At 53.6% G+C, this 26,657-nt stretch overlaps 3 protein-coding genes and 2 non-coding genes across 5 annotated transcripts; 3 read left to right on the forward strand and 2 right to left on the reverse strand.

The window, feature by feature from the left end:
• Positions 1 to 9,625: 9,625 nt before the first annotated feature.
• On the forward strand, positions 9,626 to 10,681 carry COL26b_001813 (uncharacterized protein; the record flags this gene model as incomplete). Its single annotated transcript, XM_053174753.1, has 1 exon — positions 9,626 to 10,681. The coding sequence occupies one exon, from the start codon at positions 9,626 to 9,628 to the stop codon at positions 10,679 to 10,681; it is 1,056 nt and encodes a 351-aa protein (XP_053041376.1).
• Positions 10,682 to 14,805: 4,124 nt separating this feature from the next.
• Positions 14,806 to 15,477, forward strand: COL26b_001814 (uncharacterized protein; the record flags this gene model as incomplete). The annotated part of the gene is made up of 1 exon (XM_053174754.1): positions 14,806 to 15,477. The coding sequence occupies one exon, from the start codon at positions 14,806 to 14,808 to the stop codon at positions 15,475 to 15,477; it is 672 nt and encodes a 223-aa protein (XP_053041377.1).
• Positions 15,478 to 16,194: 717 nt separating this feature from the next.
• Positions 16,195 to 16,289, reverse strand: COL26b_001815. The gene has a single exon. It is a non-coding gene; the product is annotated as a tRNA-Ala (tRNA).
• Positions 16,290 to 16,293: 4 nt separating this feature from the next.
• COL26b_001816 lies at positions 16,294 to 16,367 on the reverse strand. Its single transcript has one exon. It is a non-coding gene; the product is annotated as a tRNA-Val (tRNA).
• Positions 16,368 to 24,568: 8,201 nt separating this feature from the next.
• COL26b_001817 (uncharacterized protein) lies at positions 24,569 to 25,629 on the forward strand (the record flags this gene model as incomplete). The annotated part of the gene is made up of 8 exons (XM_053174755.1): positions 24,569 to 24,600; positions 24,665 to 24,696; positions 24,753 to 24,779; positions 24,846 to 24,925; positions 24,980 to 25,002; positions 25,053 to 25,081; positions 25,131 to 25,388; positions 25,442 to 25,629. 8 exons carry the CDS (start codon positions 24,569 to 24,571, stop codon positions 25,627 to 25,629), a joined length of 669 nt encoding a protein of 222 aa, XP_053041378.1.
• Between the last annotated feature and the right edge of the window lie 1,028 nt (positions 25,630 to 26,657).

Below are 26,657 nucleotides of genomic sequence, written 5' to 3' on the forward strand. Positions count from 1 at the left end.
CACTCCAAGAAGTTTCCCGACGCCTGTAAGTGACTAGCTCGTAGCGGTCCCTGACAATGACAATTGCGTTATCTTTGGCTTCGAGGACGGCAGGGCCTTGAGAGGGGTTGTCGCTGAATGGTCGTCAAAGTCGTTTCTTTGAAAGTGTTTGATATGGACAAATTGGCGAATAATGTCGACGACCTCCTTGTCAGTGGCGCCCGCCCGGGTCGAGGGGATGTGGGTGGGATGGAGTTGTTGCGTGCGTCTGTATGTACTTAGTATCCCCCAAGGGAGAGAGGGAGAGAGAGAGAGAGAGAGATGGGAGGGCAGGCAGGGAGACGGCGCTCACAGCAAGAGTGTGGGCAGCAGCAGTAGTGTTGTAGCGCCAGCAGCCGGGTGTGGAGGAAGTACCGTGCTTCGTATGAGCGAGGTTATGAGCATCAAGGTACCGTCGTTGTGTGTAGGTTGGTGGTGGTGTTGGTGGTGCTGGCCTGTGTGTGGTTGTGGTGGTGGTATCGGCGGTGGTGGAGGAAGTTTCTGATCGAAATGGACGGATGGGAATTGCAAGACAAAACAACCTGAAGGGCGGGACGTAGGCTAGCGGGCGAGCGAAGCAGGAGAGACAAGAGAAGGGGAAGGAAGGCCCCTGCCAGCACTCTTGGTGCTAGACCGGATTCCCTGGTGGCACAGCCTCTGGAGGGGACAACGGCGTCAGGAGAGAGCGTGGATTGGTTGGAGATGGTGGTAGCAGTGCGACCGGGCTCAGGGGTCTTGTAGACTTTCGGCGATCGCTGGCACCGTTTGAGGGCTGGTGCTTACCAGGAGGCGCGTGTGTCTGTCTGGCTGGCAGTGTGTAAGGTGGTGCGGTAGATGAGCTGGTCTGCTTGAGGGCTTGAAAAGTGTGTGTGTGTGCGTCTATGTGTGGGAGAGAGAGAGAAAGAGAGAGAGTGTGTGTGTGTGAGCGAGCAGCGAGTGTGTGAGGACGTGCAGAAAGTGAGAGGCTCCTTCGGTTTCTCTTTGTGCGAGCGCAGATGATGCATGTACCAGGTATGATATGCAAGCTACTTGGTGTTTGCTGTGTGTTGGGGGGAGAATGACGCAGAGTAGGATTGTCTGTTCTCCAGCGGCTTTAAACCACACAGGATGAAGGCCTCGCGTTCCAAGAGGAGGACGGAGGAGAGGAGAGGAGGCAGCGGCAGCGGAACGTGTCCCGGGGAAGCTCGCAAGATCCAAGCTCGGCTTGTGAGTGGTTGCAGCAGATGGGGTTTGGAAGACATGGAAGGCAGGGGTGGGCATGGATGGGCAGAAGAAGGACGAGCTGGAGAAGGGCACCGCAACTCCTACCTATGCTGAGGTGTAGCACCTCATCAGCGTCGCACTTTCGCAGTCTGCCGTGCCGTGCTACGACGGCGTCTCTCGCCTATCTGAGTTCTGGGCGTCGACTGGGAGTGGAGACGATGATTCGAAACAGGAAAAGAAGGAACGACACAGAGATAGCACCTGCCAATTCCGCTTGCAAAACAAATTCAGCCCTTCCTTCCCTCCCTGACATTCAGCAGCAGTATCATGTATGTAAAGCAAGCAAGGCGAGGCGCTCGGGGGCCAGGAGGGAAGGAAGAGACTGCGGGTGCGGTGTTTCCAACCGGGAGGTCTCAAAAACCCATGAACGGGAAGGCAGGACCGGGGATAGGAGGCAGGTATGGGGCCGCCTACCTTACCTATCGGCAGGGCAGCACTGTCCCTGGATGCCCTCCTGTGCTCCTGTGATCTTTCCTTGCTTTTTGGCATGTTGCAGCACGCACGCATCGGGGAAGGAGCGCACGTGGATGGAAAATCATTTGATAAGGCAAGAGCGTCGCGAACTCAAGGCAGGCTCGCTGCGCTGCATCCACGCCGTTATCGCCTTCGGGGTTCCAGAGTTGAGCTGCGCTGCGCTGCGCTGTTGGATGCAATGCGATGCCGGCACACACCTAACCTAACTCGAGGGGCAGTTGAGATCATATGGGAGATTGTATAGGTAGGGTGACGCACGAAACCAAATACCTCTTCCCAAAGAAAGAATTTAAAAAAAAAAAATTAAAAAAAAAAATTGCAAAACTCTTCAGTCTGTTGCGACTACCCTGCTTGCTTGACGCCTACCTACTGCCTGCAGCGTAAGCTGCCGCTGAAACTTGGGAGGATTGGGACGGGGTCATTGCATGGAGCTAGAGAAGTGTGCCTCGTGCCTCTCTATGGCATCTTGAAGCCAATAGGTAGGCTTCATGGTATCCGTCGAGACAGGCCACAGAGAAGCTCACCACCGCGCGGGAGTGTGGAGTGTGGCCTCAGATGTTGTACGAATAATCCGTGCGGATTTAGCCAGACCCAAAGCCAGGCCAGGCCAGGCCAGTCGGTCTACGAATGCCTTTCCTTACAAAGTACAGTGTGTTTCCTGGGAACCCCTCGACAGATCTGTCGGCCCTGATCTACCACGCGAGACCACAGACCAGACGAGGCCATGTGCCCGTCACGCCAGACCCGGTACGTATCGACGCACACACGAGCAATGGCAGCCAGAGACATCCCCCGGTGCTCCACCTCTAGGCAAGGAACACCACGTCCGCGAAGCAAGGGACCTGAAGAGAGACCAAGACCAGACAAGAAGACCCTTTGCCCGTGCTTGCTGGCTGCGAGCACACCGGCCGAATGCTCGGTAGCCACGGTACTTCACAAAGCTAGTTACTACCGCAGATCGGCATCGACAATCGTCCAGAAAGAAGAAAACCACATGGTTCATGGCCGAGAACCAGCCACTGCCAGCCTTGCAAAAATCCACGTCCATCAACGACGCAGTGGCTTTCTAGCCCACTGCAACATACATCATGGATCGTCATTGTGCAGTTCGCGGTGACGGGGACATAGGAAGTTGTGTGGTGCGTACTTGAGCCGTGGGCTCTGGTTATTGGTAAGAGCCAGAGATCTCGGAGTGCGGTGTGCCGTGGTGCCCCTCGTTCGACTGCCAAGATCCCTGAGGTTCTGGAGTGACATCTACGGCGGCACGCCAGACAGTCTGCCATCCGCCGCAGCGAGAGCCTGAACCTGAACCCTTATTTGAGTTCGTGCGGGCCAGTCTGTGCCTCGCCTGCGGTCAAGTTCAAAGAAGACACATCCCTAGCTGTCGAGTCTATTCCGATACTTCTGGTCAGCTTTTCTGCCAGTATCAGACTGCATCATCTCCAGTCCGCTTCACCTCCTGCATAATCCGGCTGCCAATGTTGCTCTTCAACGGCTCGACGGGACTGATAATCATACTACCTCATGAGACTTGAAACCCATGATAAGCCGCATCGTATGCAGGCGAGCAGCGCACCCGCACCCATGACATGGTAATATCTGCAAACCTAGGGTTCTGCATGTCGGAATGGATGGTCAAGCAGAAGACGGCAGTCTGGTCAGTATACCCAAGGAATTCCCGAGCTGTGTGACACTGTCCTCTCTGATGCTGAAGCTACTTGGGCACACTTGCTGGCTGGGAGACAGGAAGCAGTGGCAGTGGATTGCGACTCCGTGTGAGTCACGGTGCCAGTCGCGCAAGAAGTGCATGAGGTAGGATTTAGACTTCCTGTCTTAATAATCGCCAATTTCAGCTTTCTCTCCCTCTGTCCCCCGACGCGTATGATTGTGTGATCAAGAATTCTGTTGATGTGAGGGAGGACGCGGCTCTGCGAGGTACCTGCCTAGGTAAGTACTCTCACACTAGAATGTTGGCCTTCCTAGTGGGTGGTCATGGAAGGCGAAAGCCTGCGACGGGAGATGGAGGAATTTGAGCTTGCTGCTCAGCAGGACGAAAGAAACAAGTCTGCCCGCCTTCCCAGACAGGGATGGCACTCGCGCCCCCTTCTTTCTCCTGCCTACCTTAGGTGAAATACGCAGTGTGCGCGGGTTGGTAGTATCTGTACTCTGTACGAAGTATGCAGCAATAGCGGGCCAGCGGTAGCAAGTTCCTTCAGCCAGTCGCGGAACGACTGGTTTCCCATCGTGCAGGCATTCCCTCCCGTCTGTGCTGACGGGACTTACATCCCACGGGTCCCACGGTGGCCGACCTGCCCGCAAAAACAACATACACAGTACCTTCACCAAGACAAGAGAAGGTACCCCAAGAAAAAAGGGACTGCCAGTGATCTGCCGGTCTCCGATTGCCCGGCTCCCGCTACGAGGGCTCGGAGTCTCCAATCTCTCTCGCTTTCACCTTCGTCCCGGATCGGCTGCTCGGGCATCGACACCACCCACCTGGACCCGAACCAGACGCAGGCAGGCACTGAGAAACAAGGTGAGGCAAGCCTCTCTCGCTTATTCAACGTCACGTTAGACGCCGATGAACCTCGGTAGTAGTCCGCCTAATTAAGAAACATATCTCCACGCACGATTCTTCAGCAAAGACTGTTCTTGTTCTGACTTATTCCCAGGCACATGTGATGTGTCAACCCCGAGAAGAAGGGCGATGCCACGCAGCGGCGGCGGGGAAGGTGGAAGGTGGGCCGTAGCCACCTCCAAGAGGCGTGGGACGCTGGAACCTCCCGTCCTTGGGGGAGAGGGTGGCCAAGAGACCTCAACCACAGCCCGAACTTCGACCTCGACCTGCTGGGCTTGACCTTGTCACCTTGCACCTTGACCTCGACTTCGACCTCGTCGATGCTTGCGAGAATGCGGCACATCTGCACGCCAGCAGAACCTTCCCTTGCCCAATGCAGCCCTAGCGCCTTGCTTCCCTGTCCGCTAGCTCACAAGCCGCCTTCCGGTTTGCGCCTTTCCGAAACAGGATATCTGGGTGGGTCCTGCCTCTTTGAAGATGGGTGCGCGCCGTTCGACGCACCCTGCCATCCCTGCCGTGCGAACTCTCTTGCTGCTCGTTATACGTACCTCTCTCCCTCACGCCTACGCACAGTCGACGGAGGCTGATATGAGCTGCCCACACGACCTCGACGTACCTCATCAACATTGTTCGACTGCTTTTGCTGACTTTGACCTCCATACGCACCACAACAATACAGAATCATCCGAAATGAACGTCCAATCGTCCGCAAACAAGCCTTCTATTACCGTAAACTCCCGCTACCTTCGAGCCTAAGCCTTCGGCAAAACGTCCGTTCTGCAAAACCCGGAACTTTTCGTAAGCAAATCTTTCGAACAGCAACTCTGAAAAGATGCAAGATGCGAGACACGGGACAAAGCATCGTTGACTGTGGCTGCGCAACGGTACCGCTGGCTGGTTCTTTCCAATGCCGATATCATACACCCGCAATTGCCACTGGCTACGAGCTCCATGCTGTAGTGTTGTTCCAACACCAGCCTCTCTTGGTACGCAGCCATCATTGTGCTGGCTTGGCTTGGTTACTTGCAAGTGATTCCTCAGCTTCAGTTTTGCCTTCACTGATTTAGATCAAATCTTCAACGCAACAGCTCTCGGACTTAAGATCAATGCTGTCGGAGACAAGCCTAAAGCGCTTCAGCTGCTCTGGGGAAAAACTTTCGAGGTATGTTGCATACACCTCGTCGTTCACATGCTTTTTGTGACGAATATCTACTAGTAGATCTATGTATGGCGATACATGCCTCCAATTCTTTCGCCCCTGGACGTCGTTTTGCACATGACGGGGGCCTAGTCATCTCCAAGCAAACTAAGAGATTTTGGGTTTTCCTCCAGGCGCGGCCCGGTAGTCAACACTGTTTTCTGCGGCTCATTGGTGACACCCGTTTTGTCCTGCCATCCGCTCCTCATCGCATATCTGGGTCAACACAACTCTTTTATCAACGTGTGAACAGCCACACCGTCCACACCAAGTTTTATCCGGACCCAGTCTGCAAGGGTCCCGTCATAATGCTCCCAAGTGTACTCTGTTGCCTTTCCAAAGCACGAGGATGTAGCACTGCGGACGATACTCGTCGATGCAGGCCAATCATCAGTCTTGCTCTGTGCGGAGGAGAATGCCTGGCATTTGGACCGAAACAACTCCTTGTGCTTGAACGCAACCCTCGTGTAACGACTGCTGGAGGTACGCGGCCGGTATGCCGACTTATCTTTCGCGGGGAAATGGCACACGCGGAGGTTGGGTAGTATTGGAACAACGGACGACATCCATGTCCGACTTAGGCTGACTCCCCTTGAGATGTCCACGCAGGGCCGACAAAGACAGGAAAAGAACACTGAAATCTTATCCAGCTCTGTCGCCGCGTGTCTCTTTCTCTTTCTCTCTCTCCCCAGACTCACACTATCATGGGCATTTTAAGTCACACCACGGTGACGTACAACCATTCTACCGAGGGGCACCATTCTCACCACCCCTCACCTTCTGGGCAACTATTGAGGGTACTCGAGGTACTGAACAGTGTCGCGGCTGCTAATTTCCAAGGATTGGCCTTGCTGAACTGCAGGATACGCGAGACGTTGCTGGAAGGGAATTCACAACACCGCAGAGGCAAGGAACTCTCGAGGAACCACAGCCTTGCACAAGTTCACCTTGTGCTGTTTCCTCTCAACTTAGAGTTTAAAGGCCGTGAGTTTTGACCTTGCCCGCGACCAAAATAACCTTCATCGCTTCGGCAGCGATTTTCTGACATCCGTCGCTACTTTGAGTTATCGCCTTCGCTTGTTTCGACATACCAAGGCTTTTAACTGCTGTCCAGATTACAAATCGCCTCCTCGCGGTAGAGAACAACCAGCAGCCTGGCGAAAGGAGTCGCACATGTTGCAACTCCATGGACTCGATACGCAGCTGTTTTGATACCGCAACGGGCAAAGCTCTCGACTGAGACTTTGACGAGTGTTATTTCATTGGCCCATAACCCCTGGCAGCGCCGTAGCGCATGGCGCTACTGTACGGATGCCATGGCCAGTCACCTCCGGATGCAGAGCCCTGAAACCAGTGGAGGAGCGTGTTGTCATGGGATGGGTAGCAACGCAGAGCGTTGGAGGAGATGGGCAATAATTTTGCTTTTCATCTGGCCGAGAATTGGCGCAGCCTACAGCATCTTGAACATCAACAGACTTTGGAGTTCGACTCAGTGCGCACAAGGATCGAAAGACGACAGGGTCTAGCTTCGGAGCTTTTCGGCCAAGCGACGCTGCTTGGTTATCACGACGAGTTAGTGGATGCATGTGCGGGTAGGCAGATCTGCCACCGAGACAAGGCCTGCCAGAGACAAACGGCGGTGGCTATCGTCATGTATCCCACTAATATTGTACCGTGCAGGCGCAACGCTCCACTGGAACTGTCGTCGGGTCTGTACCTTGCGGCCTGCTTCTGACATCTGTCATGTTGCTGGCGATTCGTAATGGCGCATCGCCTCATCATCCAGAAACCCGGCATGATTGGTCTTTGAACACCAATTGTTTCGCGCTTATCTACACCTTTTTTAAGAGAGATTGACTGCGGCGGACGATTGCCTAAGTGGTCGTCTACGGCTTCATTCTCGGCTTTGTTGCATACTCTCTGCGTGTCTCTTTGGCGGTCGACAAAAACTCTGTTTCTGCGGTATCAGAAGCATCTGAGTGAGTCAACAGCGGAGCCAGAGAAGAAGCCGATGAACAAATGCATCCTGAGACCTGCAGTCAGTCCTCAGAAATACGAACACCCTGTGGGCTGAAGAATGCACCACGCGATGACGAGTTATGAGCACATGCTTCGGTGGAAGCTGCATGATTTGAATTGCGAACATCGTCAAGAATGAACGGCAGCGGGGGCGGCTACTGAAAACGGCCCTAGACAGTTGAGGGTGCGTACCTGGGCGGAAGGGTGTCCCACTGGAAGACTTCCGATACGACAACGAACACAGCGTCCCACCGTTCACTAAAGTAGCCTGCGGGGCTTTCGACTGGTTCTTGGGAAAGCTTGGCGTTGGAGACGGAGTACGATACGGCTCTGTCTCTGCATCATGCCATTGTTGGTGCTCATGTACACGAGAAACCCGGCGAGTGGGGTTGCCTTGTGAGGCTTGCAAAAACATGGCAAACATGACCTCTCACTATCAGCAAGCGTTCGTGGCCGTCTTGGCTGCTATGCAGTTCCGAGCCCGACGTCCCGAGGGCCAGGTCTGTCGAAGCGAAGCACTTGGAGGGGAGGGTCACAGCGACAATTGCTAACCGATGGCTAGCTGGCAGAAAATCTGAACACATTTGTCCATGTTCATGAGTTCGGAGCCCAAACTTCAGCTTTGACATTGATATTGAGCTTACTGGCCAGACTCCGCGAAGGCGTATTCGGCTTGACCCCGTTGCAATGAGCAACGCGATAACGCGACTGCCAGCAGGTCGACGACACAAGCCTCATTCTCGACCCTACCTGCATCTTCCTCGTTGAAATTTAGCATGCGCAGTTGTCGCCAGCATAGAACCCGCGATGCTGGTCCGGCTTTCTTCACGGCTCCTTGACCCCAGCGGTCAAACAGAGGTAGCTCTGGGATACGGCCATGATTCCGAGACAAAGCGCCATTCTTCCCGCGTGGACAGACTGAGCTTCACGACCAGCCACTCATCGTTCATTCCTTCTACTTGATATTTCGCAGTAATTATGTTCTCCTCTGCAGAAATTCTAGCATCAAACCCATATCGGAAAGGGTTGAAGTTTCTTGTATTCGTCAAAGCAAGGAAGGGTTCCCGCCCTTGTCCCAAGCAGCGGCCAACAGCAGCAGCCTCCATCCATCCCCAAGCTCTGTCTGTCACCAAGCATGCAAGCTGCAGCACATAAAACAGTCTTCGTCCGAAAGCCGCCGTAACCCCCAGAACCTAATTTTGGATCACATCCGGAAGAACACCAGCCAGCCCTGCGACGCCGAGACAACCGAAACAGATACGGGCAGGCACTCCCTAGACTGTTTGTGGTGGAACAAGCCTGGCACGGAGCCCTGAGAGCCCCAAGCTCTGCTGATGCATTCCCCCGTCTCTTTTGACTCTGCTCTGGTGCAGTGTACACGACGCCTGTTTCTGCTCTAGGTACCAAACGGTCCATTCCGTCCGTCGGCCACGAGTCTAACGCCGCGGCCTGGCGGATTGCGCCTTCAGGAGCAAGCGGGGCCGTTGATGGTTCTTCAACCGACCCGCTGACTCGGCTTGTCAAAAAGTTTCTCCAGTGGCAGAGTCAGAGATGGGTGAATTGAGATATCCCTGTCCTCCGTTCCGTTCGGTCTGTCGAGTCCGTGTTCGTCGTCTTCCGCGCCGGACTGATCCTCCCGCCGACGATGGGTGTCGTGGGTGGAAACAACGCAACGCAGGAACGGCTCTCATCAGCCGAGCTGACACATGCTAGTTGCTTCAGCCGCAATCGCACTACAACATACAGTGCTTACTCTGGGGCGTCTCCGCCAAGGGTCCAGTACCGCTGTCATCAGCCACCGAACAGATGGAGGTCCCTCATTGATTCCCTCGCATCGCATGGCTTGTTGAGGATGCCGTCCAATCTCGAAAACTAGACATTCTGTCGTCTTTGCGTATCCTTTCATACTCTCCGTCTTCTGCAACATATTTACAGACAAAGCCGGGGCCCATCCTCTTCAAAAACTGGCTCGCGCGTATCAAATACTGCTTTGCAGCTTCATCCTGCATCAAATCCACTAGGTGCCTTCCTGCGTCTCAACAAGGTCCATATCTTCTGCAGCCTGACCGCCCAACATGACGGTCGCACAAGGATACCACAACCTCATTCCCACAACCGGCTTGTCGGAGCCGGTCGACACCACGAAACCATATGACCCATCCACACTATCATCCAAAACAGTTCTCATCACCGGAGGAGCCCTCGGCATCGGCGCCGCCTTCGCCCGGGAATGGGCCTCCCACGGAGCCAACATCATCATCGGGGACATCAATGCCTCGGATGGCGAGGCCCTGATTGCCTCACTCCGTACGAGTCACCCTAATGCCTCTCACCACTTCGTCAACTGTGACGTCACCTCCTGGGAATCGCAAGTGAACTTCTTCAAGGAAGCCGCGCGCCTCTCTCCAAACGGCGCCATCGACATTGTCGTCGCCAACGCAGGCGTCAACCACGTCGGCCATAACAGCACCTTTGACAAGCCCGTCGCCTCCAAGTCGGACCCCGACGCCCCCAGCGAGCCATCCACCAAGACCATCGCCGTCAACATCACAGGGGTAAGCTACACGACGAACCTCGGCATGTTCTGGCTTCCCCGCAACGGCAAGCGCGCAAACGACTCGTCCAAGCCGAAGGACCGGTGTGTCCTGCTCATCGGCTCCATTGCCGGCGTCGTCCACCTCCCCGGCCAGACGCCGTACTGCATGTCAAAGCACGCGGTGACGGGACTCTTCCGCGCCATGCGCGCAACGGCGTACATGTCGCACGGCGTGCGGCTGAACATGCTCTGCCCGTACTTCATCAGCGACAGCAACATGTTTCCCCGCGCCGGTGAGGCTGCGCTGCTCGGCGGCGGTGCAGGCGGAGCGCGGTTCGGGGACGTGGTCGATGCTGCCACGAGGCTTGTCGCGGACGAGGGGGTCATCGGGAGGGCTCTTCTTGTTGGGCCGAAGATTAAGGATGAGGAAAACGCGGTTGAGGATGAGGTCGCGGCATGGGATGTTTATGCGGAGGATTACAAGGATTGTGAGGCTTTCGTTTGGAGGTGGGTTAGGCTTATGAACACGGTTGAGATGGCCAAGGGGTGGGTTGGTTGGGTGAGGGATTGTTTTGGGATCTTGACGAGGAGGTGAGAGGGGAAGGGAGGTTGTTGCTGACTGTGGGACACTGAGAAAGTCTTTTGTGCAAGCTCGCTGCGTCCAACCGTGTCGAGGCACACAAGTGGCTTAGTAATGTCTACAAGAAGACGAACATGGCAATATTACCAATTTGAGCAAGATGAGATGCTGCATTGTGAGATCTGATACACGAGAGATCTGTAGTGGTCGATCGATCCGGCTGACGGGAAATAAGGTCAAGCTTTTTGATCCTTGTGGTCCAGTCAGCATCTTGGTTTATACGAAGACTATCCGCGCTGTCACAGCGTGGGGGACCAACCTATGAGTCGGAAAAGAACTGAAGGTTTTGAACGTACTTTCGTGTCGTGTTCACGTCGACCTTCATGGGGTTGGTGTTCTCAAAGCTTCGAGGTGTATAAATAGACATGGGTTTCGCGCAAACTGCGTTCGACACCAAATCGGGCCAAGGGATCTTGGCCTCACTAAGAGGTCCTGAGTATCGATGTTCCCGGTGTATTATGGCTCATGTAGGGGCTCATTTGCTTGCCCTGATTGGTTGGGAAGTGTTTTCTCTACGAAGTGGCTCTCGGGAGTATGAGGGTAGGGGGGTATTACTACACGTATAGATTCGACGCAATGAAGAAGGCGGGTTCTGACGGATGGTCAATTATGGCCTGAGAGAGTTGAAACTGCCGGGGCTCAATCTATCAAGCTCTGCAGCGGAAACTTGTCGGGTGAGCAGTCCTGATGGATTAAAAGCTTGTGAATCCCGACATTTGCTTGGGGTGTGAGTGAGTGGTGGGTAGGTGTTTGGTTTATATAGTCTTGGACAGATGATTGTGTCGCGGAGTGTCAAGTATCCTTTGCGACTTGATTTAAGCTGCCCTGTTCTACGGTGTTTTCTTAAGCAATGGCATTAGCGTCGATCTCTTTTGTTCAAAATGGAGAGGAAAATGGACTTCCAGCTGTGTTGGTCTAAGCTGTGCCATGTCTGCACCCAGCTTAATGGCTATGCTAGAGCTTTCTGAGAAAAGTCGTGAGTATGCGCGGAGGAATATGCTGGAAGAGGTGACGAAGCTATCGGAAGAATGGCAAGAAGATGTGTCAGCTGATTGAGAGGTGCTGGTAAATGTCGAAACGCCCAGGCGAATTGGGTTATGTTCTGACCAAGATCACCAGGATATGTCATAAATATGCTCCCGAGTAAGCCGAATGATACACGATCGAGACGGCATATGGTTCTCAAACCTGTTTAAAATGGGACATAGCTGCTTGGAAGCAGCACACCAGCTCTGATATCGGAACTGCAGGGAATCAGTACATCCGGATAATGCTGAGATTATAGGAGACGCCGATGCAGGCGAGAGACACTACTCATCTTCGGAGACGACTTGCTGTCTTGGGCGCCTTACATGAGCCTTGGGGTCGTCGCCAAGTAAGCCAAACAAGGCGATGAGCGCCACCACCAAAACCAACTAAAACCAACATCTTTGCGGTCGAGTGGATATATCCGCAGCAAGCAGCATAATTATAGACATGAGCTTCGCAAAGTATACGCCTCAGGCTCATGGCCTCGCTGTATCTGCATATAAGTCTAATTATCCCAGAGAGTCTTGTTTTCTTGAGCCAGGATCGCCGCTAATTTTGCCACCGCCTTGAAGATTCCAGAGTATCGATGATGGCAACAGAACAATCGACGAGCTCAAGCTAAAAAACCTTTGGTTCCCCAACCCCTTTGATCTTCATTACGTTATTGTCATCCTCTCATGTTGCCCGTTGTCTATTCCAAAGGTTTGCCTCCGAGCTGATATTCACATCGAGCCTACTGACCCCTTCATGTACTGACGCGTGATAACAACCAAAGAGGGAGACAAGATTGATATAGTCTCGCTAATCTGTTGAACTCAGAAATGATCATCATAAGTATGTAATATACTTTTAAGCGTTAGGCATTTTCAGATCATCGGAGCGATGAGAAACCTTCGCATGTTCCGAACATGTATACAAGCAGGGAGCCGTAAACTAATTTGCTCTGCGATCATACATCCGTCCCGATGTGTCCTGGAGGGATTTCCATGTCTGGCAGAGATTGCATGCTAGTTGCCAGCTCATTGATGTCGACGCTTCGTCCGTGGATGTGGGGTATGCGATCTGGGAAATGAATGGTTGTAGAGGGGAGAAAGAGGAGGTACATTAACCCTGGGGAGAGATATTGAGACAATCTTGATGCTTTGTATAAGTTCCTTGATGACCCATCAGGTATTAGGTAAAACTTGAGGTGATGTCTATACTTTTGCAGAACGTAGCGTCAGCGTGAAGATTCGGGCTTCATGCAAGCGTCAGTATTATTGCATCTGTTTGTTTGGGGACGTCAAATAGACGCAGATGATAGAACTTCAAGGTCTTCTAGACAGAACCGGCAAATTGTACTCTTCACCGCGAATGGTCATTGCGATGTCTTTTGAAGAGAGTGTGACCAGCAGAAGCGATGCGATGGGGGATGGAATCTCTGACATGGAGAACCCAATACATTCCAGCATTTTTATGGATGCAAAAATCCGAATACGTATGAAGAGGTGGTGGACGCCAGCGTGTATGCAAGATATCCCCTTGTTCTGGACCCGGTTTCCAAGTGAAGCGTATGAAAGACTTTAGGCCCCGTACTCTGCTATGACAGGCCTTTAAAGCCACTGTACAGCGCTCTGGATGAGTCTTTTATTCGTGACGAGCAAAAGCCTATGAAGCCTACGTCATTTAAATACTTCCATGTGTGTACGATGTTCCAATGACAGGCATGGTCTAGCAGACTTCGGGCAGGGTTTCCCGGAGGTAGCCGAGACTAAGAACATTGTCTTTCAGATATTCTGATGTAGTGCATATATACTATAAATTAAGACCACTTGGGCTATGAAGAGACAAGGGGGAATCATAGACTTTGGCATACTTCAGCCAAGTATGAATACGCTGTGTCAGTGGCGCACTCGCATCGTTCTACGATTAAACCCGTGTTTTCGGCAGAAAGGGATCTGCAGAAGATGGTCGATTTGGCTCATATGATACACTTATGAATAATCCACACAGCTTGGGGAACTATGAAGGATGGCGAGGTTGGCGGTGAGATGGTTACTGAGTATGGAAACGCAGACCGCTCGGGTTCTTGTGTTGTAAGCTCAAGTTTCTCTTTTCCTACTCAATAAGAAGGATATCTACACCATATTCTGGGGAGCTGTACTCAAGCCGGCGAGACGAGTTTCAGTAAGTAGTTTTTTGCTCTTACGTGGACGGTCTACACTTCTCACACGGAAAGAGTCGACGTCTCGAGTAGCTCAGCTCGGAAATCAGACCATGAAAACAGCCACACGATTTGACTTTAGATTTTCTTGTTTGTAAGATGGCGAGCCCACTGAAACATCTTCATGGCGTTGATGGTGGTGGCCATTGTCTATCTATTACATCGACTATGTAGCTGGCGTTGAGGACCTCGGGAACTTTGTGTTGCGGCTCGATACAGCTCCAAGCGGTCTAGCTGCCGTCAGGCTGATATAGTAACAACAGAAATGACTCATCTGGTGCCAACGGATATGTAGGTACCGTAGGTACCAATACGCAGGACCCAAAGCTCATTCCATTACGAGTGTCTGCGGCGATGGACCAACGACCAACGCTACTGGATAGTTCCTCAAACACTCCCAGGTGGCCTTGAATCTGCAGAGCTACAGCAATGCTTGAACCTGATTCTATATATGTGGTTGATTTTCCTTCACACATTCACCTAGACGGACCAGGCAGCTGCTACCCGGTTGTTGGTCTTATCAAGTGCCAAAGGCAGTCCGGAAGCCGTCACCTGAGCACCAGCTTTGACCAACCAACCAGAGCGAGCTGAACAACAAACGACCAAGAATACTGGGACGAGAAGTTCCACCTAACGGTCTTTCTTCTCGTCTGCCCTTACCTCCCTCGCTCTTTCTCAACCAGAGTCCTCTTTCTCCCCCATCAAATCCAAGTCTAGCTGATACCAACACCCTCCCCAGACCACACTCCTCGCCCTGCTTATCTGTCAATTTCGTCCTCGTAGGTCCTTTCACCATACGGCCATTGCATGAAGTTTCAACTAACAACCGGCGCAGGATCCTCCCATCATGCCTGAGCGCCCGAGCGAATTCCGCCAGCGCGGCGAGACCACCGACGACTGGCTGGACAGATTGCGACGTGTCAACTCTGATGCTGGCGATGATGTTGACGGCTTCTCCAAGATGATGGCGGAGATTGAGCGAGAGACGGAAGAAGCTGCTGGCTTTCGCTGGCATTCGCATGAAACCCAGCAGCGACAGGACGCCATTCTGGCGCACTTTCGGGACTTCGTCAAAAAACTCGAGAGGCTTTCAGACGATGTCACCGGCGACCAGCTTGAGGAGGCATGCTTCCCTCCTCCCAAGGCGGGCGACTCAGGTCGCTCCAAATGGAAGTCCCTCTCGCGCAACCTGAAGTATTTCATGGGATTCGTCGTGCGCTTTGGCGTGCCCCCCGGTATCCACGACGCTGCTGTCTCCGACAGCTGCCTCGCCCAGTACCGGGATGTCCTCATGTTCTGGGTTTCGAGGAGCTACCGTCTGCGCGACATGGATGGGCCTCGGTCCCACGAAGTCTCCAATGAAGTGACGGAAGTCGTGCAACATCTGGACGCCAAGCATGGAATCACCCGCCGCTCTCAAAGCATCGCCGAGAAATCGTATGTCGACATCGTGGAGCTCCGTCAAATGTTCGATGAAGGAATGAAGGCGGTGGATGGGAAGAACACCATCGGTCGTTAAGACTTGGGGGTACTCGCTGAGAAGCGTCAAACACCTATAGATTCAAGATAACATCACAGTCATGGGCACTCAAGGAGAATTCGCTGCGATGGAATTGGCGGGATCTCGTCTGTCTTTTGAAACCGATATGATTAAGTAGTCGCAGTATCTCAAACATACCTGGGCTCTTGAAACAGAGAATCTTGAAGTGCTGGTGCCCTCCGGTATTTACCAAACCGTTGTCAAAAAATTATCAAGGCCACTGAAAGCATGCTCCTCTATCAGGTCTCACTGACTTGGTTCGTGGCTCCTACAGACTGCCACATTTAAACAGCTTTTCCTGTCGGGGCTTGCGTGTCTTGACGGAGCATAGAACAACATTCATGCGTGAAGCAGATGCCGCTCCCCGGTGTCTAGCTTCAAAGAGAGGAACACGTAGGGAAGGGTGACCAACCTTTCAAACTCAGTAGCCACTTCCCCAGCACCTCAAGTCACGTAAGATATCTAAGCAGGAAGCAAGACGATCTACGTCTTAGACACATTTCCCCTCTTTTATATCAATATGCCACACGCCAATCTAACATAGAACTTTAGAGTCGTCCTCAAATGCCGCTATAGCTCTATTACCACGCCAGTCTACACGAATACTATCAAAACTACACCCTAAAGCTCTGAAAAGCTCCCAGGAACCCTTAAAAGCAATATCGGCCCCTAAAACAGAGCCAAATAGCAAAAGATTGGACGAACAGGGAATCGAACCCTGGACCACTCACAGATTGGACGATGGAATCATCCGATGCTAAGCGAGTATTATACCACTAAACCATTCGCCCATGATGATTTCGCCCGGACTTGAACCGGAGACCTTCAGTGTGTTAGACTGACGTGATAACCAACTACACCACGAAACCATTTGAATTGTTGAAAGACATTTCGAAATGTGCGTATATGACGGTCGGCGACGAGGCCGGAAGTTGTCGTCGAGCGAGTATTGGGTGGTGGGCGCGACGTGGAGGGGTGCATTCCGGCGCGGTGGGTCGGCGAGATGAGAGACCAATCAATCTCGGGCTCACATCACGTTAAGAGAAGGTCGGTTGCGATTCAACTCTAAAACCAAGGTTGTGTCTCCCTCGGTTGCGCTGTGTCGGGCAGTGATGTTCTCTCGCTGCCTGTGGCCGTTATCTCATCCGGTCATGCCAGCGTGGGGGCACTCGACGGTATCGAGCAGTCTCCCAAACGAATGGTAGGTTGACAGGGACGCGGACAAGGGTGAGACGGCTGGTCGTTGTCGGAGCCTACGGCATCTTGACCCGATGCTGTGATTGTGTCAGCCTCGTATTTACGCCGCCTTTGAGCTCACACGATGGCCGGGGCGGAGTCGAGTCCGGTATGTGGCAGTCGATGTGCGGATGATCCCATCACCTGCCTGAAGATCTTGGCTCTATCCGTACTCAGCCAGCCATGGAGTTGAATATGCCATGTGACCTGTGGATCTATAGTACGAGATCGGCACAGCCCCAGCCTTGAGCCGCATCCCGCTCGTGGACGTCCAGCTCGGTCGGGTACTCCTGGGACGGCGGTGGCAGCGGAGACACACTGGCTCGTCATCACGAAGCACGTGGCGTACGTGGTGGTACACGACAAGCGGCAGCCTGCCTCCCCGGAATGATTATCCAATAGTCAGGCAATGACAAGCGACTTGGAGGATGAGTCCGGAACCATGGTGATACGCAGAAACCCGTGCCTCATGGGAGGGCGTCTTTCAATCCAGTCCTGGATTGCAAGGCGCGGCGCGATGGGATCACTCAACGAGACCGCGCGGCCGACCCGGCAGTTTCTTGAGTGGCGGTAGCAGGCTCAATCGCTTTCGGGTATCAACTTGACCGCGCGCTTCGGGAACTCTGGCCCCTGATGATTCCGGGCGACTCGGGCCCGACCTTCGCGCGAAAGGAACATCGAGCTCAGACTTTGGAGTGCTCAATATAGCAGCACGGGCCAGTGCGTTCTCTCCAAGGCAGATCAGTTTGTTGGCTGTCCTCAGGTACGCAGGCAAGGCGAAGGCCTGTGATGCGTGCACAGAGCCTGGGGATAAGTCTGCACAGTTTAGCGCAAGGTCGATATTGACCACTGGGGATTGCGAGATGAACTAGAGACTAGCTCGTGCGATTGCAGATCCTCCGCATAGAAGCACTGGGAAACCCATGGCAATGCGGCGCAGGCTACACCAGGTTTGGCTCAAAGGACAACGTCGACAGCATAAACATCGAAAGACTCGATATTGGGTGGCACTTGCGGCAATTGCGTTGGCAAAATTTGACCGCGGCAGAATGGTACAACGGGAGTTTCGACCAAGGACGACAATGACAGCTGTCTGTAGAAGAATGGACGGTTGAAAATTGCATCGACAGATGTTTGCTACGATGAAGCAGAAGTCATCAATAGTCGAAATGAGGTGACCCGGATTTTGGGACCGAGTATTGGGGGCCGAGCATTTAGGGGATCGACGACGAATTGGCGCATTGACTTGGTCAGGGTGGTTAGAGGATTTAGACTTCCTGCCTGAAACTCTGTGGTGCTAATGGTTCAGTCCGTCTCATCTCCGCCACGTGGAAAGGTGAGATGGCGGAGAATTGGCCTGGGCGCCTGTCTCGCAGTAGACATCTCGGCTCTTTGGCGAGTATGGTGTCAGTTTCCACATGGCTGTTCGAGAATAAACGACATCAGCCATGTCGATGGAGATCATATCGAACGAACCAGGGGCGAACCGCTGTCGAAAATCTCTGCCGCTGCAACGACCGAGGCATTAGGACGGACCAGGGCTCCAGGTGGAGGAACGTTGACAGGCCGTCGCTGGCACTTGAATGGCCCAGGGTCTAGACGCCGTTTGCCAAGTCTGTAACCCGGCAGACCGGTTCCTCGGTTCAAGCAGAAGTTGTTCCTTCGAGGGTAAAGCCCGCAGGCCGGACATGGAGAGCGGGTCAAGGAACAGCAATCTCAGAATCGAGATGTCTTGTTTGGTTGGCAACGGGGTCGATATGCGGGTGATGAGGAGTAAACGAAACCACCTCATCTCAGTAATCCAAAAGCATGGAGAACAATGTCATCCAGCAGCACAGACAGGAGCTCATACCGAGTCGGGGGCCAGAATCCGGCCTGGGTTCCTGGACAAGCCATGGACTTGCAACGTCATGGTGATGGTGATAGGAGGGTTGAAGTTAGGATCTTGCCTAGAAAGGACGCCCAGGCCGAGGAATGGAATGTCGCAGTCGTCATGGCCTCGGTATCGGGCCGTAGTGATGTGACAGAAAGTTGAAGGGAGTGGACTTTGCGAGAAGCGAGAAGCGAGAAGACTGCAGTCGCATCTGCGGCTAGCATTCTGGGGGCCCCCGGAATCCCACCAGTCGGTTCACAGTTGTAAGGCGCAAGGGAGCCTGTTGTTGAGATGTTGATATCAGGCTATTTGGGAAGGAGAGAAAATTTTCATGACGAGCGCGGGTTGGAGGCAGAAAATGACGAGTTGCCATTGGCGAATTAACGGCGAGTTCATAGTCTTGGCTTGTTGGTTTGCTCTGGACTGGCCGATTGCTCACCGGGGATAAGGCGGGAGGCGGCTGACCCTCGTCTATCCGGAAATTTGCGAGTCTTTGCAAGCTGCCTACTTGGTAGAGGTTGAAAGTGACAGGCGGACAGTGACGTACGTGTCTTAGTCTTCGGCTCCGAGTGTCCGCGACAAATTTGGTTCGGTTGCGGGTTATTCGTGGATATACGGGTATCCGCGGTGATGATTCTGACAATTGATTGAGTGTAGACGAAGGATTTGTGGTTGATAGGGGTGGACCTCTTGGCAAGTCATGAAGTGGTTGACAACGTCTGAGGGACTGGGGTCCAGGAAGTGGGAGACGGGTCGCGGTCGATTCTTCGGTGGTTCCTGTTGAAGGTTGTGACCGGATCGGGAAATGTCGATGAAGTTGAAGAGTCGGGTGCCAGTTTAACCCCTCATAGAGCGCGTGCGTGTTCGGCAGTGTCCAAGGTGACTTTGGTCGATGAAGTGCATGGAAGCATGCCCCGGGCTGGCATGGACAGGCTGTGTTAGGATACGGTGGTGCATGTGGATCAGAGCATCTCGCAGACTCGCAGGATGGAATAGCTGCAGCGCCTTGGTCAGTCCCGTCTGCTGTCGGTGGCTTCCATCCTTACCTAGCTACCTCAGGTAAGGTAGATAGGTACCTTAAGGTTTAGAGCTCGGGGAAGAAAGGAGCGCGAGTTGTTGCATTGTCGGCTGCGAGGCGGTGGTGGAGGAGACGGAGACGGAGAAGGAGGAACAGGTAGCAAGGCCTTAGGTAAGGTACGAATGCATGGCCGATTCCCTGTGCATTGGCCCTGCATCTGCATCCAAGGTGCATTGGCTGGAGTGCGGCTGTGCATTTAGTCCCTGGGAAAGGGATGCAGGAAGCAGGAGAAAATGCGAGCTAAAATGTTTGGTAGACGCAGGATGGAAACTCTGATACGGAGATGCTGGAAGCTGCATTCAGAGGGAGTCAGTCATGCTCTTGCCAGTGGTTGGACTACCCCGAGTGCGTAGGTGATGCGGGCAGCGGACAGGAAGAAGGTGGAGAGGAGTGTCGTGGAGTGGAGACTTTCCCTGCCATGTGCCGATAGCTACCTTGCCTTAGGTAAGATTCAAGGGCTAGTGGGAAAGAGCAGCCGGGATGCTGTGTCCTCGGCCGAGTGTCAAGTCAGAGACTGAAGAAGGAGCGAATGTGTCTACCTATGGAAGGTATATGGATCCGTAATGTAATCAATCGCCTAGGTACCTAGGGGAGGCACGATTTGACGGGAGGCGTTGATTGCAGGAAGGAGAGAGCTCCCCACTTGGTCAATGACGCAGGGCAGGCGCACTCTGCATCGACCTCGAGTATCTTCGCCGGGAAATAGCTTGCAACGGAATACACGGCTTTGGTCTCTACCTCTTACCTTACGGACGAAAGTGCAGCTTGGGTAGGTAGGTAGGTTGCACGAGAGGAAAATGGCCGATGGGACGGCATGGAAAAGAACTGGAAGACTGGGGGGCAGCGTGGCCTGCCGCGGCAAGGGCTTTCAATGGCTAGAAGCCACCGGGACGAACCACGAGGTGAGGCAGTCGTTGGGGTCCACTGTCCACTGTCCACCGTCCCATCGCCGCTCCTGCCCTGTCCTGTCTCTCCTGCCCTGTCCATTCTGCCCTGCACCTGCACTTGCACCTGCAGCTGCCACACGCGGAGCCATTAAAAAAAAAAAAAAAAAAAAAAAAAAGCCAGGAAAGACTGAGAAACAGAAACACCAGGAGGGCGCTAAAACACAACTCGTCGGCATCCACTGCGACCTGAACTCCACTTTCTCTCCTGTCAAAAGGCTCGAGAGCCAGCACCCCAACACATGAGAGGTCAACCAACTCACTCGTGAGCCCACCGTCCCCTTGGCCGGAGGCACCTTACCACATGGGACGGTTGAGCACCGCTGGAGCTGGTCCACCGGCCATGCAGGAGCGGTGCTCGTGCGTCGCAGCTCTCTGGGTCTCTGGGTAGACGGCAGCCTGACTCGCTGGAAGAGGAGAAGACGCGCCGCGCCGTTCGACAACTCCTCTACTCCTCTCCTCCTCAGGGCATCCATAGATTCCACCTCAGACTCATCCAGCGGTTCTTCCGGCTTGCCTTCTCTGGCCATTGACCGTCGCGGCCGAAAGCGACGGCACCGCCCAGGCCGGAGTGCAGAGCACCTCATCCGTTGGACCTGCCCCAAAGACACCAAAACCCCGTCTAAGCGGCATGAGACTCGCCCGGTCAAACGACACTCGCCAGTGACGAGATGCCAGGGTATTACTGCACATACACTAGGCCACCTTAACTGGCCAATTGGAACCCAACCTGTCCATCGGGGAGATATCACTGCATCTTGGCTCAACTATCGGACATATAGCGAGGACAGCATGCCATTTTGGGAAAGAAGGAAGGAAAGAAGCGTGGAGATGGACCCCCGGATCAACATCGACACCACGCACCAACGACGGGACCACATCACCACCTCACCATACCTACCTTATGGTAGGGTAGGCGCACCATGCAACGGCAGAAACGGGGAACCACCTCACTCTCAAACACCGCCGCCGTCTTCGCAAACCGCCAATCCCCAAATCTCACGTTGTTCCTTTGTGCACACGACATAGCCCGCTGCCCCAAATAGCTTGGGGCCATTGACGACGTTGGACCTACCGCGCAAGCGTCCGACAGTAGCGTCAGCCTCTCCGTTATTTCGAGACAGTCCAGCATCCAAGCTGCGAGACACCTTTCCACTCCTGGTCGCCTCCTGCTTCTGATGATTCTCTCATCGCATCGTCTCATCATCCGCCTTCTCCGGCGGACACTGTGCCTTGGGTTTGCTTTGTGAGGTACGGATACCTTGCTCTGTACCTAGAGCGCATCTGTATCCATCGGGCAAGGTACGGACCAGGCATCCGTGGACCGTGGACCGTGGACCGCCCGGGGATTCTTACATGCCCCTCCCGCCGTCGCTTCCTCGTCTCATGTACTGCGTAGTCTCGTCTCCATCTCGTCCGTCGTCAGCAATAAGCATTTTCTCTTCTCGTCTCTTCGTCCAATCCCTCGGCCTGTCACCCGTCGTCGCCCGCCAGTCACATCACCCACATCGCATCACATCGCATCCCATCCCGTCACCTACGCGTACCTACATAGAGACTGCGTATATCGCGTGCATCGCGTGCATCGCACCGCACCCGCACCCGCCCCTCGCCATCTGTTGCCGCCACACGTCGCCTCTCGCCTCTCAGCCCTGACGAGTCGTTTGTTCTTTGGGCTCCTTCCACCAAACGGAACAGCCCTTCCTTGCCTTGGCCCTTGTTGCGGTATGTCACCTGGCGGTTGTGTCTTGTAATGCGTGCAACCATCAACACATGCTCTGCCATCAATCAACTCGATGCCTTTTGCTTCATCCCTCCGGCTCGCCTTGCCTGTCCAGAGCCTGAATCCTGGCGCTCCGGCATTGGCATTGAGCTTTCTTTCTTCTCCGTGTTGCTGCTGACTTCATCTCTTGATCGTTTTACCTTTACTTTCTCTCTTCCTCCTCCCCCCTCCGCCTGGCCTGCTATCTGTTGCTTTTGCTTTTTCCTACAGTGTCTATTTCGGTCAGCCAATGCAGTCGAGCCCGGCAGCCGGCAAGCGGAAATAACCTTAGCTGACCTCAAGTAAGGTATCGGATCAGATCAACCTCAATCGTCCTGTCTTGTCCCGGGCCTCCAGGACGACAGCCACAGTACCAGCCAACCAACCAACGCATCACTTGCTGGCTTTCTCCGGGATCACCAGTTACTTACATGGACACACCGTCGTCTTTGACGACCCCATTGGCGACACTGCACCGCACTGCAGCACTGCAAGCACAAGAAGAAAAAGCACAACCAGGTCCGATTACCTTACAGCAAGACAGAAGTGACGACTGCATTTGACAATCACTGACCTCCCTGCTTCTGCTACCTGACTTCTGCTCGTGACGCCCCCACCCTCCCAAATCCTTCCTTCAGCTGGGTTTATCTTTTGCATTACCCTGACCGTTCAGCCTGGTCGGCGAATATTTTGCCTCTCTCTCACACGCCCCTCCGCCTCCCGTCACCTTACACATACCTACCTACACAGTAGTAGTGTAGTGTACTTGGACCACGACCTGGGGCAGACCCAGTACGTACCCGTTCAGGCCCGCAAGGTGGGTGCCTTAACTTAGGTACCTTTCCACCTCATGCTTGAGCTGACAGCCCGCCCAGCAGCGGCACGCACCACATCCAAGGCAACCTGCTGCGGCAAAGTCTCTCACCTGCGGTAACCTCACCGGGCAGCCGCTACATTAACCTCTACCTGCTACCGCCAGGCACTCTGGCTACCGCCATCAACGTCTCAACTTCAACAGCTCACCCTCACTCACCACAGGGCACCTCGCCTCGCCTATTCACTCGACCCCGACATTGACCTAGCGTCCCCTGCCTACCTGGTACCTGCTTCAGGTACCTACCTACCTTACGAGAGGCCCTTGCAGACCAGACGACGGGTGGACAAGCCAAACTCGCCTCTTCCTGCTGCACTGTACCAACGGACCTACCGCGCGCTGCCTTAGCCAACTTCCATTGGGCACAGAAAAAGAGAGAGAGAGCCTTGCCGCGAACTTGGATTCGATCTCTCTTTTCTGCCTCCTGTCTTCCTCATCTTGACCCTCGGTCTCTTCCTCCTCCTCTTCCGTCTTTTCCTCTCTCTTCACGCTACTCACCATCCTGAGCTGCTTGCCTACCTACCTACCTACCTAGATACGGTGGTGGTGGTGTTGCCGCTGCTTGGCCGCCCCCATCTTCCATTATTCTTTTTTGGCTTCCACCCAGCTTGCTGCTGCGCTGCACCTTGCACCTTGCACCTGTTCTTGTCCCCCCCGTGCATCTGCATTTGCATCTGCATTTTGCTCGTCCCCCGTTCCCCGTCAACCCCCCCCTTCCCATATCCCAGGCTAACACCCCCCTCCTTCGTTCCCCACTCTTCCAATCAATTCGGACGGGCCAGACCCAGAACTCCCTGACCCGAGCCCCCGTCCTTCAAACCTCGACCCTCTGCGCTTCAACTACAATTGCATTCGGGCCCCCCCGCCATCCTCCCTCGTCCACTTCGGGTACCTTGTTGCATCTCCTACTGCTGCCCGCTGCTGTGGTCTGCAAATCGTAAATCGCTCTCCCCCGATTTAGAGAGATTTGCACGGCATTTCCACTCGCTGCCGCCAATTCGTCACCGGCTTCCCTTTCGGACCTCATCAATACTCCGCCAGCCTCTCGCTCTTGCAACTTTTCCCCGCCAATCTATTTAACCTTTGCGACCGCCTTGCCGCATGACGCGCCAATTGCCATTTTGCGAAGGATACCAGCCTGGTGGTCCTTTCTCAACCGAGGCCGACCTGCTGTAAAAGCATCACCAACCGGCGACTTCACTCACTTGCCCAAATCTCGACTGTTTGATCCAACGCACTTCTACCACAAATAGACTTACCCAACCCGCACCGCTGCAAAAAAAAGCAGTCTCAACCAGCAAACATGTCACGCCACAATAGACACTATCAATCATGGTATGTGATTGATCCCTTTCGAGCTCTCCTCTCGTGGGGAATGCAAACTAATCATCCCATCCAGTCGCGAGCTTCATGTCGTTGTTTTGGGCGCCGGTAAGTTTATGCCAAGAAAACATTCGTCACGTGCTCCTCTCTGACCCTTTTTGAAGGAGGTGTTGGCAAAAGTTGTTTAACAGGTGAGCATCCACACTTCATTCAGCTGGCATTCCTGGTCAGAGTTTGATGCTGACAATTCCTCGCAGCCCAATTCGTCCACAATGAGTGGATTGAGAGCTATGATCCTACCATTGAGGACACCTACCGGACACAGCTCCAGGTTGATGTGAGTCGCCATGTCATTTTAGGCTCAACGAATCACTGACTCGGTCAAACGCAGGGACGGCAGGTTGTCTTGGAAATGTGAGTAGCACTATGCGTCATGAGACAGCAGCATCTGACAATGCCCGCAGCCTTGACACTGCAGGAACAGAACAGTTTGGTGAGCCAGTCTTCCATCTTACCATATGTCTAATCTAACATGAGAGCAGTGGCCATGAGAGATTTGTACATGAAATCCGGTCAAGGATTCATCTTGGTCTTCAGCATCACATCATCCTCGTCAATGAATGAGATTGAGATGCTTCGAGAGGAAATCACGCGCATCAAAGACGACGACAACGTGCCTATTGTTATTGTCGGCAACAAGGCCGACTTGGAGGAGCAGCGATCAGTACCCAGACAAAGAGCTTTTGCCTGCTCTCAAATGTGGGATGCCCCATACTATGAGACGAGTGCTAGAACAAGGAGTACGTCACTGTCCCACAATGTGTCGACTGGAAGACTGCTGACCATTTCTCAGCAAACGTTGACGCCGTCTTCATCGACATATGTCGCCAGCTGCTCCTGAAAGACGAGAAGATCCAGGCTCAGGCCATCCACGACGAGGACGACCACGAGAATGAGAAAAACGCCGGCATCATGGGCTTCGCCAAGCGGAAGAATCGCAGACGGAGACGCGCAGATGGCCACCGATGTGTCATCCTTTAAACGAGTGCCGCCTTATCCGAACCGACGCCTTCTAGGCCCGATCAACGGCCATCTTTCCAGCGGGGCATCTAGCGCGCCAGACTGCTTATCCATGTCACTTTGATGCATCACGGAGCGCAGCAGCTTCACCACGGTGAACCCGAGGCATTGCTTTTCTATTTTTTGGCGTCAGAAAACACTCGCTTATCACGGCGACTTTTATTTGCGCGCGAGAGCCCTCGATTTGAAACAACACACCTTGCACCCATTCCTGTTACATTCAACTATTTCACTTCAGATTTCGACACGGCCTTTTGTACGCTTAACGACTTCATTTCTACACGTCCATTGACTTCATCCAAGCGACGGCATTGGAGGCGGGGCTTTTCCTTTCCAAGCATTGCAGCAGCAAGATTCCAGATCCAGATCCAGAGCGCAGGCGATACTTTTACCACTTGTCGTTTTCATTTCTGGTGCTTCGCATTTGCAAGTTTCTTATTCTTTCATGATGGCACGATTTTTGGACAAAGAACCAGTATCCACATACCTCACTTCTTTTCCTTTTTCTTATTCTGCTTCTTCATCATCATACCTAGGGACAGAGACAAAACAAAACACTGGGGGAACTGGGAGTTTCAAGAACAAACAAAAACAGATTCCAATTGGTACACAGCTCGCGGCTGGGCGTTGGGGGGAAACATTGGTTTTGCGCCGGATACATTTTGTCCTACAGAGAGGTAGTGAGGCCGGCAGCTGTTGCCGGCCACAGCCCTCGGAGGTCTCTGTCGACCTGCCGAGTGCGAGAGCAATTGATGGCATTCCAGGCCTCATTCAAGGTGTAGACTACGAAAAGCGTGGGCTTGACTGTTATACCGAGGAGGCATGTGACTGATGCAACCCTAGCTGGGTGTTGTGGATCGCAAAATGTGACGACGCTCCGGACATCACATCATCTCGGAGCCGAGCGGTGGCCCGGAGGAGATGGACGCATGGGGTAACTAGCGTATCGATCGCCGAAGGGCCCTGGGCCTGGCCAGATTCCGGCATAT

The sequence above is a fragment of the Colletotrichum chrysophilum genome, assembly GCF_026319265.1.
Source record: "Colletotrichum chrysophilum strain AFK26 chromosome Unknown scaffold_8, whole genome shotgun sequence".
Classification (NCBI taxonomy): Eukaryota; Fungi; Ascomycota; class Sordariomycetes; order Glomerellales; family Glomerellaceae; genus Colletotrichum; species Colletotrichum chrysophilum.